Source organism: Struthio camelus, chromosome 24 (assembly GCF_040807025.1).
Source record: "Struthio camelus isolate bStrCam1 chromosome 24, bStrCam1.hap1, whole genome shotgun sequence".
Lineage (NCBI taxonomy): Eukaryota > Metazoa > Chordata > Aves > Struthioniformes > Struthionidae > Struthio > Struthio camelus.
The window spans coordinates 3,543,057-3,559,116 of record NC_090965.1 but is presented as its reverse complement, the minus strand read 5'-3'; the positions used below and the strand labels follow the sequence as shown (position 1 = coordinate 3,559,116).

At 49.4% G+C, this 16,060-nt stretch overlaps 1 protein-coding gene across 2 annotated transcripts in view; it reads left to right on the top strand.

The window, feature by feature from the left end:
• Positions 1-5,424: 5,424 nt before the first annotated feature.
• The window catches only part of PKP1 (plakophilin 1), a 52,564-nt gene continuing 41,928 nt past the window's right edge, over positions 5,425-16,060 (top strand). The window contains exons 1-2 of one of the 2 annotated variants that reach the window (XM_068918211.1): positions 5,425-5,502; positions 10,221-10,443. In XM_068918211.1, the coding sequence (XP_068774312.1) occupies positions 10,242-10,443 (202 nt within the window). In that variant the 5' untranslated portion in view covers positions 5,425-5,502; positions 10,221-10,241. Of the gene's footprint in view, positions 5,503-10,051; positions 10,444-16,060 lie in introns of those variants that run through there. The other variant, XM_009667321.2, reaches the window with a different exon arrangement.

The window sequence follows — 16,060 nt, the reverse complement described above, 5'->3', positions numbered from 1 at the left end:
TTTGAATGATTTTGTAATTAAAATTGACTATATTTGGCCAGCTTGATTGCACAGTGATCAAAGAACAGATCCCTGTTCTGTGCACTTAGACTCTGTAAGTTCACAGCCAAGAGGTACCTAGTCATCTTGCTTAAAAACCCATTTTTCCCTTGCTAGGAAAAGGTGGCCGGGCCGAGGGTACATAACATATGGGAAGGCTGAGGGAGCTGAGTATGTTCACCTGGAGGAGTGGAGGCTGAAGTGGGATTGCCCAGCAGCCTTCCTCCACCCATGGGAGGAGCTGTGGTGAAGACAGGGCCAGGTCCTTCTCCAAGGTGCATTGGAAAAGAACGAGTGAAACCATGCAGAAGCTGCAACAAATATAATTCCAATTGCGCAAAAGGAAAAAACTTATCCCCGTGACAGAAGTGCAGCCCTGGCACTGCAGAATTCCCATCTTGGAGATATTCAAAACTCGACTGAGCAAGGACCTGAGCAACTTGACCTGGCTTTGGAGTCAGCCCTACTTTGAACTTGATATTGGACTCAGAACATCTGAAAGTCCCCTCCAACCTAAGTCTTTCTACAACTTTCCCCCAATGAAGGACAATAAGACATACACACACAAGGTAGATTGTTTGCATCCTACAGAAGACTTCTGAGGCTTGGAAAAGCGAGATGATCCTTGACAAGGACATATCTTGCTTGGACTTTGGCAGCCTAGGAAGTGATAAGCACATATGGGTACCTGTTAGGAGGAGCTGACAGGAAAACCACAGCTTGCTTTCTCTATACCATAGCCTGTTGTCTGTAGGACATTCCTGCTTAGATGACTTGATTAGCTGTTACCATTATAAAACAGGCAGGGTATGTGCCATTCTTCAGCAGCATGGCAGGAGGGGCAGGATGCACTCTGAAAGATGAGCCTCCAATTGCCCTCCTCCAGTTGAGACATCAGGCCACAACTAGAGTCCAAGTGCAGTCTCACCGGATGCCTAGACTGCAGTTTCTGTCCCCTGAAATCCATGTTAGGCTTGGCAGCTGGTGTTACCACATCCCTCCATGATGGCTGCCAAGCTGTGGAGTAGGAGTCTAGCCAACTAGGCAGGAAGCTACATTAAATTGCATGCCTAAAGCAAGGCTGAGGAGAGGTGTGCATCTCCTCTGCCCCAAGCGCTCTCTCTTCTGGAGCTGGGTGTTGAAGCTAGGTCAGTACATCCCAGCGACAGATGAAAGCCACTCTTGCTCCCCTGTACGTGGCAGGCACAGGGAGGGAGGATGGACCAGTAGCACTGTGTTTACTGAAGCAGCTTGACTTCCATGCTGAAGTTTCTTTGAGACCAGAACAGCTGCATGTAGAGACAGGACTGGAAAAATTTACCTGGTACTTCAGCACGTTTCCAATAGAGAGCTGATTTCACAACAGAGAGGTGCAGACTTGGCAAAAGGGACTTGAAGGCTGCTGTGTGGGCAGGTAATATGATAAAGCAAGAGACTGATAGCTGCCTCTGCCCATCTCAACAGCTGGGAGGCTTACCATCATTGAACATCCTCTTGGATGTCTTCTGGGAAGGAGAGAGACTCCTTACTCCATCCCTAGCACAGTTATCTGAATATATTTCACATGGCCAGCTATAGCTTGGCTTTGAAAAATCTGTTTTTCTTTGTTTAGTCTGAAATGTGTAAATGTGTCAAATGTGTAAATACCTGTCCATCTGGACAATCAAACTCAGCACGGACTCCTCCTGGAAAGTAGACATGAGTTAAACAAATAACCCCTGCATGACATGTAGAGATCAGCCTCAAGTATTATCTCTAGATGAACTTGCTATTAAGCACCAGTGCTATAGGTTTCACTATTAAGATAAATAGTGTTCTTAAGAAAGGTGATGGAGGATGAGTCCCCATGGGTCAGCCCTGCTTCACGTGTCTGCCAGCTGCAAATATCACCAACAGGCAGCCCAGACACAGAGCTTCAGGCAGAGACTTGTTAGCACTGTCCTCCGCACGGTCCAGAGCCTTCCCAAAGGAGCCTGGGGTCTGCCGAGCTGCAGAACCTGTCCCAGCTCCTCCACTGTCACACAGTGCTTCTGCCCCAGTGCATGTCTAGATACATCTTGTGTAGTCCAGAGATGCAACTGCTGCTCTCCTTCCCACCCTGCCATCTCTGCTGTCCAGGAGGGCCAGCATCAGAGAGGACTGCATGACTTGGGAGTCCCTGTCCGTCTTTTCAGTCATCTTCTTTCCTCCTTGGCCAGGACTTCTTGAAGCAGCCGAGGGTTCTCCATCTTTCTCTGCTTTTTTGTCCTTGTCTACAGCCCTCCATGTCCTTGTGGATTTGCCTCCTGCTCCCAGTTTCTATCTCTGGTATAACCCACTCCTTCCGGAATCACTGATCTCCTGGCTCCAGCTGTGATGGAGTAAGGCTTTTGGCTCAAGGTGGGAGTGTAGGCCCAGGATCAGTTAGTGAGTAAAGTGAGCCCTGGCACACAAGAATGATATCGGGAAGCATTTAATATTTCTTAAATGTCTTTGACATCAGTGAACAGTTTAGAAAGGGGAAAACCCACTACTGCAAAACCAACCAGCTCCCTGCAGACCAGGAGGTTAGTGGACTAGGTGGTGAAAGCAGTATAACAAGCAAGAGAAGGAATGTTTGGCAGCTAGATAATGTTATTATTACTCTTTTTATTACTATTAATATTTCATGATCTGAGTGCCCTGCCACAGTTCTGGGAGTAAAGGAGAGCTTCCTTTCTTGGGAAGAGGGTTACTGTAAAGAGAAATGCAGCTGAATCTCAGTTCCTATCAGGAGAGCTGCTACTAAAGAGACATCTGCAGATTTGGGAAGGACAAGGCTTTGGCAGGACCAGTGTGCCCTGAAGGAGGATTGCTGAGATCCCCAGGGACCTCCAGGGGGTTGCTGCAGTGCCGCAGACAGAGGTGCATTTCTGTCCATGTGATCCTATGCATCACATACAAGGGAGTAATTTGCTACTGTGTAGGAATTAGAGCCTTCCTAAAATTAGAAAACTGAGGAGGATGGAGAGGGAAACTCCTCTGGCAGCTGCATTTACAAAGGAGAGGATGAGTGCAACTTCAGTGTGACCAAAGAAAGGCATCATCACCTCACTATGGATCCTGATGGGCAGCAGTGCCTAGATGACTGAAGGGTGGTGCTGGATACGGATGGAATAAATGCTTCCAGGACATTGCGTGCATGGGGTGAGCCCAATATTTTCATGCTGACAACACTCCTGTACAATGGCAGTTACAGACAAACCCTCCTGGACTTTGAGTAGGCAAAGGAGGTCGTGTCTGGATAGCAAATAGTCAGATAGCATCACTACAAAGTGGTAATCCTGATGCTTGGGCTGCTCTGATCCTATTTGGAAGAGGACGGCAGTGCTTGTAGCACCTGATGTCTAGTGCTAGCTTCATGCTTAACTGGGGATCAAACTCTAATGGGACTCTCTGATGCAGGGAGTGGGGAGAAACTAATCCCCATCTTAAGCCCTGAACTGAAATGGTGCTCTGGAAGGAAGGGAAGAGTCTCTACTGATGCTAGGATCATCTGCACTTCCCTGCAGAGCACGTGGTTATGAAGCAATGGAGCTGCCAGATGTGGTGTGGGCATATGTCCATGCATAACCTGCCAGAGTAGTAGGCGTTTGGCCTTTCTCTTCTGCAGTGCGGCTGGTAGGTCACACAGCACTTGTAGCCTTCTTTCTCTTACCGCATGCTCCCTGTCTGCACCAAGGGGATTACTGCACGATCACCTCCCCCACCCTGCTCCCCCAGCCAGTGTATGTTTTAACAAGTTGAGCCACAAGTGGCTATGTTGCTAAATCATTATATAACCTGGTCTGTGGGGCTTCCTTCCTCTGCCAGAAACACCAGAGGATTTCACAATGATGTGGAATCAAATGCATCTTAGCATCATTTACATGCTTGGTCTCTTTCTAAATGTGATCCTGTTGTCTCTGTTCCTTTCAGAATGGGAACAAGCTCTCCTTTCTCCGCATCATTTCTGAGCTGATCTAGATTATTACAGGAATGGGGAGGCAAGGAGGCTGCGTACCTTCTTGGCTGAGATGCATATGTGCCCACCCTTCTCCACTGGGTCCCCACCAGCGAAAGGCTGCCCATACCTATTTGATTGTAACGGTCTCATTGGTGCTGTAGCTGGACTCAGGATGGATGCTTGTTTAAGCCCTCTACCTGACTTTCCATGTGGTGCCCTTGTATTCATACATGCCTGGGCCTGGCAGCATTCCCACTGATCCTTGGGATCATCATTTCTGATGAGCAGCATAGACAGGGGTGTACTACTTGCACACATTTTGTGCACTGTTTCCTGGCTCTAACTGGTATGGCTTTGCACCCATAACATGCCAGCCTCAACTGTGCCTCTAGCCACCCTACACACACCCCTGGTGTCCACTGCAAAACCCCGCTGGTCTGTGAGTTAGCCTTCCTTATTTTCTGAGCGCCCCCCCCCCCCCTCCAAAAAAAAAAAAAAAAGGGTCAGAAAATGGTAGAGAACCAGTATGGAGGGGTGGAGGGGCTCAAAGGAAATAACGGCTCTGTGGCCCTTTGTGAAGAAGTGGGGTGGGGAATAGAACAGTCTGCTGCCCCATGCAGCAAGGGTTCCCACTGCCTTGAACAGAGTGGCTGCCAACAGGACAGAGCCACAATAAGCTCAGAAAACTAACCATGGCACATGTGGGATTGTGCCCCTTGCGCACCCAAGGTCCTAGGGAAGGGACACCTTCTTGTGGCCCTCATCTCTGGCCATACTGCTGCCCTGGCAGGAGGAATAAGCCCAGAGCAACGTGCTGGTGAAGAAGAATTTTGGTTGTGCCTGTGCCAGCATGGGAGGGACAGGGAACTGTTGTGGGACAGCTGTTTGGAGACAATAGGCAGCATGAATGGAGCCAGGGAATGTGGCCCGGGGTTGGGGGTGCATCAACCATTTCTACAGCTGAGAGTATTCTTAGGCAACTGAGGTGGTTGGAGAAATATCTGCATGGTGATCAGCTACATCTGCAACAAGGAGCAATACCTCTTACACGGGCCTGGTTAGGTGTGGTAGACACATGCATCTCCTCAGCAAGGCTGACCCTGAGAGGGCTTTGGAGCGGCTGTGTCTGTGTCCATGAGCAGAGCATCACCTCTGAAGACAGTGCCCCACACCCTAGCCCTCCCTCCAACCACTTCTGAAAGCAGTATATGCATCTTGCAGGACCTGACTTGGCTGCATTTGCAGGACACCACCCAGGTAATGCTCATGCACCCCATGGGGGCCCAAAACAAACTTTTAGTTTATCTCCAGGGCTGTCTCCAAGGCAGTGTGGAGTCTTCTCCCCATCTGAGTGTGCGTCCGCCAACCCTAACCTCAAGCACTCCCCCAATTAACAGCCAGTTCTCTCTGGAATTCTCAGGCATGGCATGGTGTGAAGGGGAGAGGATCTGCAACTCATTAATTATTAAAGGACAAGATGGCCACTGGTCAATCCTCAGGTAGTCCTCAAGATCTAGAGAACGGAGAAAGGAGATGCACACAAGGAGACTGTCTCTACTGCTGAGCACCCTCATGTCTTCTGGACATGGTCAAGTGGGATTCGCAGCCATCTGGCCATCACCAGCCTGCAATGGATGCACAGCCTTGCTGTGGGCCTGACATGTTCTCACAAGTAGCCACGAGATCTTGGCTTGGCTTGGCTCTGTTCTTGGGGCTAGGACATTTCAGCACATAGGCATGGACCATGTAGTGTCCCTTGGTCCCAGGGCCAGAGAGTGGTCCCAGGCACTGCAGTGCACTTTGTCCAAGCCATAGCCAGGTGCTAGGGAAAAATGCTGCGCTTCTGGCCAGGGCCATGCTTGGCTCTGCCAGGGAGCTGTGCCTGGGAGGTGGACAAGGGCTTGGTTTTCTCCCCACCCTCCAGCCCTGCAGGGATTCCTGCACTGTGCCCAGTGCTGCGCCCAGTTTGGAGGCCCCCAATAAAAGAAAGAGGTAGACTCCAGTGGAGGCCACCAAAATGTTTGGGGCTGGAGCACAGGAAGCATGAGGAGAGGCTGGGAGAGCTGGGTTTCTTCAGCCTGGAGAAGGGAAAGCTTGGGGTGATCTTAGTGCTGTCTGCAGCTACCTAATGGGAGGGTGCAGAGAAGACAGAGTCAAATTCTTCTGAGGTGCATGGTGAGAGGATGATAGGCAATGGGAACAAGCTGGAACATGGGAAATTCCCCTGAGATACTAGGAAAAAATATTCACCATGAGGGTAGTCAACTACTGGAACAGAGGCAGCAGGACCTACGTTCTTGGTGATGCTCAAGCATCAAATGGAAAAGGTCCCCAGCAGCTGGATCTAAATTGCCCCTGCTTTGGACAAAGGGTCGGTCCCTTCAAACCTAAATTATTCTGTGTTTCTATTATGACACACCTGTATGATGCATTGACTTCATTCCCAGGTACTTTAGCTCCATTTCACAAGACTTTCACCTTGGTTGGTTTAGCCTCACAGCTGCTCTGTGTGAGCTCTGATACAATGGTACACAGTCCTTCCTTTTCAAGGAGTAATTGGGGTTTTCCTTTCTTTCTCCATGTAAGAGCATTCCCTGCCCCTTACAAGCTCCCATCTGCCATGGAAGAGCTCTGGGGCTTGGTGAAGTCTACCTGCTTTGTCAAGGGCTAACCTGAGATCTGATAGGTGCTGTCATCACCTTGTCCTACTGCTGCACCACCCCTGTCCTACTGCTGCACCACCCCAAAAACTGGGCTTGGTGTCACACATGTGTGAATAGCAGAGGGAAGGTTTTGCTTGGAAATACCTTGTCCACATGCCTCAGCAGGCTTCTGCATGGCTTTCCTGAATTTAACCACTGTGTGCACATTTTCACCTGGATCCTGGTTCCTCTTTTGCATCTGACTTCTCCATCTGTCCTGGCCCTGTGGTTCTTTTTTGCACCGTAGAAGAAGAACCTTTCATGAGATACTGAGTGAAACTAAGGCTGTGCAAATCTGAAGAGCAGGTTTCCTCCTGCAGAATCCTTGCCAGGCTCCGGGAAGTCTCAGCTGTGGTGGGGCAAGGCTGAGTCACCCCTCGGAGAATGGCATTTTCCTGGGAAATACAAGAAATCCCCAGCACCCTTACATCTATCCCTCTTGGTGACCATCCACTCTGAGGAAGAAGCAACCCAAGACGCTAAAAAATTGCGGCGGTGCTTCCTGTCACCAATTTTGGGGCCAGCTATCTTCCTCTGGCAGATTCTGCAGCAATTTGTAGACACTTTTAGTTCAGGAGTGTCTGACAAGTTTGAACAGAAAACCCTGCACCACTCTGGGAGCAGTATTGGGCCAGCGAGCCCTTTGATTGCAATCAGTGATTTGGCAAGAATCCCAGGAACTCAAACAAAAATGCTTTGAAGAGGCCAGATGCACAAGGTGTGTCCTTGTGAGCCTGTGGGGTGCGGAGTGGTGATTCATGGCATCACCATGCAATGGTTGGTGTGCGCACATGCAGCCATCAGACCGCAGCTAAGGCCCCTGTCTCCCTCAGATCACCAGATGCCTTTTTTCTCTCCAGTCTTTTGCCAGTCATGCTCCAAATTCAGCACAGTTTCTGTTCCCCTTTCAGCCTTCTCCTATTGCTGTCCCAGTGCCTGCAACCTCCAGACAGAAACGCAGACAGGGAATTTGCTTAAGGTGCTTGTAGATACAGGGCTTTGGCTGCTGTGTGCCACTCTGGTGCAGCGCTGGGCTTGCTGAGGATGACAGCAAGCTGTCCCTGCTAAGTAAGCATCACCATCCTGTGATTCTGAGCAGAAACAGCAGTTTGTATAGAGATGCAACAAACTCCTTTGTTTAAGTATCTTTTGCTCTTTTAGAGGCAGGTTCAAGTATGTTTCAGAAAGCTTGGAGTTTTCTTCCCTTGGTCTAGATGGTGCAAATTCATCCCTAAGAAACTATTGTTTCTTGAAAGCCTTTATCAGCTCCCTGTCCCCAGCTCCACAGCCCAGCTCAGCATTTTGGATGAGTTATGAAACAGGGCAGATGCCAGAGCATAGCATTTGTATTATCCGCCAGTAAATGACTGGATGTGATAAACACTTGGCTCTTCTGTGCGGGGACAGGGTGAGGGCTGTTCCTTGCCGGGGGGTAAATGACATTACAGGTTTGCAAGAGCTGGGCACTTTGTTGTTCAGAAGCCATCTGACGCTGACAGCCTGTCATTGATTTGCGAAAACATCATTTGGCATCGATAACAAGCTTTCAGGAGAAACAACTAAGGCTTTCAGGAGAAACAAGTAGGACATAGGAAAACAACAATCAGATATTGCTCTGCTGCTCCCTACCCAAACTGGGCAGTGCACAGACTTATCACCGCTGGGTGAAAATGAGCACGGGAACATCAGAAAATCCTCCTCCACGTCATCAGGCATTGGCCCCCCAGTCTTGGGTAGCACTTGCCCCTCATCCTGGCTGGCCTCTTTTGGTCACTGTCTAAATGGCCCAGGCCTGATGGGTGACAGAGGACAGTGAAGCTGCCGCATTCCTTTGATGAGGTGTCAGGAAACTTGGGGGGGCGGGGGGGGACTGAAGGCAATTAGTCCTTAGTTGTTCTAGTTCTGAGTCTCATTAACAAAGTTTGGGGTTCTAGTGCTGGGGTTAGCGAGAGGAGCATCCTGAAGCGATCAGAAGAGGAAGGTGCACAACCTTCATGCTCCCCAGGATCATGCTCTGCTTTTTCCAATATTGCTCCCATTCCTTCGAAAACTGAAAGGCAGTCATATGAGTGTTCACCAGCTGCCAAGAAAACATGGAAATGGAAATGAAGGTAAAGTGTTTCCATGTTTTCTGCTGCTTCCAAGGAGTAACCTAGTGTCCATGAGCTGAAAGCACCAGGCCTATGGCCAGACCCCAAGCACTGATCCTTCATGCTGTGGATTGCTAAGAGAGAGAAACCATGGAAGTTCCCTCCACAGCAACACCCTCCACCTAGCAGCACAGAGTGGCGTGCTTCTCCTGGCCCTTGTCTGGGCCCTGTGCTCATGTAGGCACCCCTGGGACTCAGTGCTGGGGTGGGGGTGGGAGGGCAGCACCGGGAAGTCTCTGTCCTGAGAGCTCTCTCTCCTGGCCAGCTTTGTACCTCTTCTGCTGTCTTGGCCTCCTGTGGCTTGGCAGAAGCTTTGTCAGCATTTTCTGTGACCTAAAACTGGTCACACCAGCACTAAGGTGTCTGGTTCACTGCAAAAGACTCACTGCGGTATGGTTTGGCACTCTTCCCTCCAGTTCAAAACTTAGCATGTAACTTCTGATATTTTCTCCTTGGAGGAGAGCCTGGGTGGCCCTGGAAAGGGAAAGGGTCATGCCACTATGAGCACAGCAGCATCCTGTGGTCAGCGGAGCCCAGGGGATCACTCCAGGACCAAGATTAGGTGTTACACAGGCAATCCTGTGCAATCCCTGGCTTGGCAGGTTTGCCTCTTGTGCAGGCAGAGGAAGCTTTTCACAAATGGAGAGCTGAAACAGATTGACCTGGGAGCATCTCAATAGGGCCAGGGACGGAGTCTGGACCCTCACGCAGGCACAGGAACTGTGGGGAGCATTTGTCCTCATTCATGTGCAAGCTGCCTCTTGTTAACAGGGGCATTCCCAGGCTCGTGGCACTGAAAACCCATTTTAACCCTGTTTAGACTAAGGAAAACAATAAACTACAAGATGAGTAGGCTGTGTGGGAGATCCTCCAGCTGTTTGCCAAGAGCACCATTTCCTACTGAGATCCACAACCCCCACATCTGTGAGCCCGCCATGGTGAAGGGGACAGTGGTGCCTGTCCCAAACTTAGACCCCTCCCAGCTTTGGGTCTAAGGAGGGGGTTCTGCCTGCCAGAACCAGCACTTTCCTCTCAGTCTGTCCATTTCGGCACAGGCTGGAGGAGGCAGAGTTAGGGCGAGGGCAGTGGGGAGCTGCGTGCCCTGCAGTTGCAGCACAGGGGCTGCAAACCAGCCGCGGTGAGGAGCGCGTGGGTGTGTACAGGCAGGGCTGTATATCCAGTCTGGCAGAGGGTGTGCCTGCTCACACGCTGGAGAGCTGAGCCAGGAGCAGGAGTCCTGAGACATCTTCGGCCAGGGGACGTATGGCAAGGAGGGGTTTGGGAGATTAAGCCCAGAACGAGACGTGTTGCTGTTGCCTTGTGTCACGTGCAGTCAGCTGAAGTGCAGTCCCTTCTCCTCCCCAGCCCCACGGTCTGTTTGCAGCCATGCTTCACTCTCCACTGAAAACAGCGCTGGCATATGAATGTTTCCAAGACCAGGCCAGCTCCACACTGGCCTTGCCCTCGGATCACAAGCTGAAAACTAAGGGCACAGGAAAACAGAGGGTCCAAGAGCAAGTGATGATGACGGTGAAACGGCAGAAACAGAAATCGTCTGTGTCATCGAGCATGGGCCACTCCAACCGAGGTAAAATCCCACTGTGCACTGGACAGCAAGGGGTCCCCCTGCGGGAATAGAGCAAATGCTATGGGGTCCTCCTGCTCGAGACTACTTGCTTTTCGGGGGCTTTGTTCATGGGGGACAGACCGGTTCATGTCTCTCGTTACCTGCTGGGTTACCCTGGCTAGGGATGCCAAGGTCTCTTGCACTGGATGGAAGAGTTAGGACAAGACATGGAATTGGAGGCAATGACTCCCTTCCTGGTGTAGGTCTGGGAGAAAAGTGAATGTAGATCTCCCAGGAACGCAGTGGGGCTGAACTGATCGGCATCCCTGAGGCACTTGGACATTTCAGTGTGGTGCTATTAACCATTTGTTCCCTGGCAGTAAAGCTGGAGTAGCTTCCTAGCCTTTGTAAATTCTTTCTCTGGGAATGCCCCTGCAGGTTGTCTCCTTGGCCGTATTCCTCCCCTCTTGTGGCTAGCCAAGGCTAACAGCACTTGCCAGGGGACTAGGAGCTGGCCAAGAGCTGTGATTTGGCTGTCACTTCGTTAATATTGCTGCAGATGGAGGACAGGTAGCTCTGCTTATGCAAAGAACACCAACCTGAGCTCAACTCAGGATTCTCCTCTGAAGCTCCCGAGGTGTCCCCAATTTGCAGGCTGCATTGCAGACAAGTGTGGGGGCAGCTGAGTCTTAGGGACAGCCCAGTGTGAGCAGCAGAAAAGAAGAGAGAGAGGATTAGAAAGGTTTTTTTTTTTTCTTGCTGTGGCCTCTTGTTGTGGTTCAGTGGGGTGCTTCGCAGCTCCCTCTGTTTCGCAGATGGGTAGAGTGGGGTGAGGGGATCCAGGCAGCTGGTCCACCACTGTGCAGTGAGTTTGTGCCATAGAAAGCAAGCAATCAGCTGAGTCCCAGAGGTCTGGCTTCCTACTGTAATACCTTCCCTCTTTGGGACAGGGCTTGGCAAATGATTTGCTTCACTGTCCTCCTTGCATCTGGAGAAAACTGCTTTGGAGGTAAATCCTACCCTTCCTCAGCCGTGCAGCCAGGAGCTGCAAACCCAGAGGGTCACAGCAGCCAAGCGCAAAGCCTCCCTGGCTCTCGGAGGTGCTTTCACCAGCTCGGGTTAGTTTCACCAGCTAGTGAGCTCGCTGGCCCAGCTGAGTTCACTGGGAAGAAGAAAGCTTGGGATTTTAGGGGGGAGAGGGGTGCTGCGGCTGGGGCTACGACTGAGCCATTTGGCTGCAGCTGGAGTGAGCAGTGTTTGCTGGAAGGCTGTGTGAGCTGGGCCAGTCTCTGCCAACAATTCTGGGGAAGGTGGCCCTGACTCTGCAATGTCTTGCTGGTAGCTTTCCAGGGCTGGATCACTAGGGAAAATCCAGCGCTGGTGAGGCATCACAGTCCAAATATTTTGAGCCGGTTTGCTGAGGGAAGCAAGGTAGCAATATGCTGCTAGGTGAAGGAATCAAGATGGTGTTCCCCATGGGCCATAGCTGCCCTCCTGGCCATATGCATTGCAATTGCTGAGGCAGAAGGAATAGAGCAGCTTTGTAGAGGAAGGCATATGTGCAGTGGCCCATGATGGGCAGTGATAGGTACAAATCTCTGGCTTTGTTTTTGCTTGTTTGTGGACATAGACTCCTAGGAGTGGGTGGAGGACAGGTGGGTGAAGAGCGCTTTTTTCTGCCACCAAAATGGAAGGCAATGGGAGATGCAAATCTCCTCCTACTTCAGAAGGGTTTATTGCTTAAGGCATTAGGGTGCCGGACCTGAGAAAATAAAATACAAATCAAGATGATAGGAGAGGTTCTGGTTGAGGATTGGGCCAGTGCCAGCCTCCCTTTCCAGCAGAGGTTTGTTTCAAGGGGAAGCAGGCAGGCAGATGTCTCCTGCTGCCACTCGTAACAGGAAGGAAGAGAAACAGAGGGAGACTGCTGAAGGGAATATTCCCTCTGGAGAGGTGTCCAAATTAAAGCTATTGGGGGGGGGGGAGGAAGGGGGAGAGCAAATTCCCCAGCTGCCTCTCTCTGTTTTACAAGCCCAAGTTAAATCCCTCCCCCAGACTTTTGGGAACGTCTAGAAGTTGCCTGGAAATGTGCAGATCCAGTTTCTATGTCCCATGGAAGCTGAGTCACATTCAGCTCCCAGCTACTGCCTCCAAACATAGGGCAGAGACGGTTGCATTCCCACAGCAGGGACTCTGGCCAGAACGGAGGTCCCTGATGCCTGCCTTCCTGATCGCACACTTATGTCATGGGCAGGCTAATTTGCCTCTGTGGCTGCTCTCTTAGTGGGGTGCTGGACGGACTCCCAAAAAGGGCAAGAAGTTCCCATTTATTCTCCAGCTTTTCTCCTGGAAACTGAGAGGGTCAGACTGGACTTTCAAGGGGCAGAGAGCTGTCTTGTATGGTTTATTAGTGCCGTTGTTCCAACGGTAAGCTGCATACACCTAGTGAGAAGCAGTCATGTTTCCTACAGATGGGTTACAAGGGACTATTAGAGCTATATGTCTGCCTCTTTGAATGCTCCTCCAATATTAGCTACATGCATTCCTGCATGATTTCTCAGACTTTCTCCTCGAAGACAGCACAAACTAGGGAATTTGCAAAGCCCCTTGAGAAATGTCCTAGTGCATTATTTCTTCTGCATTCAGAAAGCTTCTCACATGTGCCTGGTTAGGTGTCCGTCCAGCTTCAGATGTCATTGTGTTTTGTTATGCAGTTTGGGCAGAGGCTGAAGTGCACAGCAGAGCTTCGCCCAGCTTCAGGAACGTATGTGTCTGCATATGTAGGATGGGGAGCATGGACATGTACCCTGCTTAAATGTAGCAGAGATGGAGTTAACATGTCCTACAACTGGATTTTCTTTAGAGGGCAGCAGACATCCCTCCAATGTCCTGCTATTGATGTCTACATAAAATTAGTTGGTTATTTGCAGTCCAGCACATCAAGGGACTAAATGCCACTGCCTAAGCCACAGAGCATCAACACATCCTCAGCAGGGCACAGTGATCCTGCTGAGGCTGAACTGACGTGCACTGAGGTAAGGCAAGGAGTGGAAACTAACTGCAAGGAGCATAATCCTGCACGGACAAAGGGGCCTTTTCCCAATATAGCACCTATGAGTGTTTCCAAGGATGGCTGTAGAGCACTTGCGTTTCAGGTCTGTGGGCTCTGCCTCAGGGACATTACTTCTCACTGTGAGAATAGCTACCTGGATAGCCCCATCTGATCTGTGAGTAACAAATTTCAAGGGAAAATTAATTTCTTTGACATGGTAGGAGAAAAGGCCAGGCCAAGCTGAACAAAAACCTCCTAGCTAACAGTGATATCTACAAAGACCTCTGGCTAAAGAAAAGTTTTGATGGTGACTTGTCACTGGCTAGTTAGAGTGGCCAGGGAGCAAGGATCTTAGGAAACCTGAACTTAGGAGTGTTGTATCCAGCTGTCTCGCAGTTGAGTTGTGATTAGAGGTTTACTATGCTGGCTGCTGCTGAGAGGAGTGAAATCCTACCTAGCTCTAATTCCTTTGATATGAGGGAAGGGGGGACTTTGTGGAAAGTGAGTGGTTTGAAGACTTCTGTAATCTTCCCCCTGCATGAGATGATTCAGTGAAAGCTGTCCACTCTTCCATAAACCTTGTCTTTCAGAGTATTGATTACAGAAGCAGAAACCCTTTAGCTCATAGTCCAGAAGCCAAAAATGCACTTCTCTTGTTCTTGAATGAATCCCAGCTTCTCAGATGTGACTAACACTTCTCTCCTAGGAGGCATCCAGACTTTGCTTCATGCTTTCCACAGGCCTTCTTCTCTTACTACTTCTTTCCTATGTTTAATCATCCTCATTGTTTTAAAGTCGTGCATAATTTATTATTTAACTCGTCTAGCCTGCGCTACCACTGACTCGTTCTTGTCTTGCCTTTCCCTGGCATGGATTAATATTTATTAATATGCATCCATTGCCACAAACTGTCTGTTAGCTTTATGTGTCCAGCTGGCGTTTTTTACCGTTGTGCTTGAAAGATGGCCCTGGTTAACATAATTCTCCTCCTCCTCATGAGCCTCTTAGCTTTTTGGAGCGTAAAGCTGCCTTTGAAGAATCTAAGTAACTCATCAAGAGGAACATATACTGCAGGCAAATTGAGTTAGACCAAAGGCTCAGTTTGCTCTGCAATGATCAACAATAGCTAAGGAGAGGAAGATGAGGGCATGTATAGGTGCTTACAGTGATTAAGTGCAAGATCTTGCAAACCTTACCTGTTGCAGATAGTCTTTATGAACTGTCTGACTGATTTAAACTTATCAGGTTTTGAAGGAAATGCCATAGTGGTATAACAATTTGGGTATGGAAGAGGTTTTCTATGAGAGCCCAGCCAGAGCCTGGTCAGCCCTCAGGGGTATTTTCTGCCAACAAGCATGATAGCTGGGAGGCTGTGCTTCAGCTGAGTGATTTACATCAACGTTTTCCCTGCCCCTGTCCCCTCTGCTAAAAAAAAAAAAAAAATCTGTCCCCAGTGCTAAAAACATTACGGTTTAAATCGGCTCTGGGTTTAACCAAGTTGAGGTGGGCACTTTACAGACCCAAAGAACTGCTCAGCTGCTGGACACCCGCAGACACTCACACATGCAGACACAGTTAGGAATCAGCACCAAGGAGGCCTCTCCCCCAGAGAGCATTTCCATCCCCTGTAGAATAATTTTTTTTAAGGGTCTGTTTTTCCCCAGGTTCTCAAAATCTGTGGCCAGCTTGTGTGCTCTTTATCCCTGAGCTGACTGAAGACAGGAATATCCTCTCTCTCCCCTAGAGCTGATTATACAGATCCAAGCTGCCTTTCAAGATAAGTCAGGCAGAGAAGTATAAAATTGTAGGTCAATACAAAGCTGATTTTTTCATTAGCCACCTCCATCAGAAGATCCCCAGGTTCTTCCTGGCCTTCAGACTGAGCTCTCCAAACAATAAATCACACTTGCGTGGAGGTGAGAGAAGCACCTTCTCCAACCAGCAGGGTGGTTTCCAAAAGCCTTGAACATGTGAGCCTGTGTAAACTCCTGGTAGTGAAGGCAACTTTCCAGCAACTGAAGAACATAACACTGCATGAACTGCCTAGTTTCTTGAATTTGGACATGTAATGGTGTCATTCATTTATACAAGAAAAAAAAATTCATTTATACAAGAAAATCAGAAGTGTGTCTAAAAGGGCTTATTTTGATGTCTGCTATCTCAATCCAGAAGTCTTTAGTGCTATGCCTGGTAGGAACAGGTCTTAACTGAGCTATGCTTTTCCCCTGAGAGGGAAAAGGGAGACGGAAGATCGGTCAGATTAGCCCATGAGTCATGCTGAAAAACTCATGCGTTAAAGGGAGCTGCTGAACTCACAAACAATGTCAGGAAAATGCTCACAGATGCTTCAGACTGCAGTTATTTGATGTCCCCACAGAACAGGAGACTAATAACAAGAAGTAATTCCAAGGAAATGAATATCATAATATTGTTTTACCTTTCCACTCAGAGCTAGTTTTATTGGGTAACTCTGTCATCTGGTGAAACACCTGGGCCAAAGGTATCATTTCAAGCCCTGCCTTGCTTTTTCTCCAGCCCAGCACTAATGTCCTGATCTGCCCTAACGATAGTTTCAGGGAAAATCCC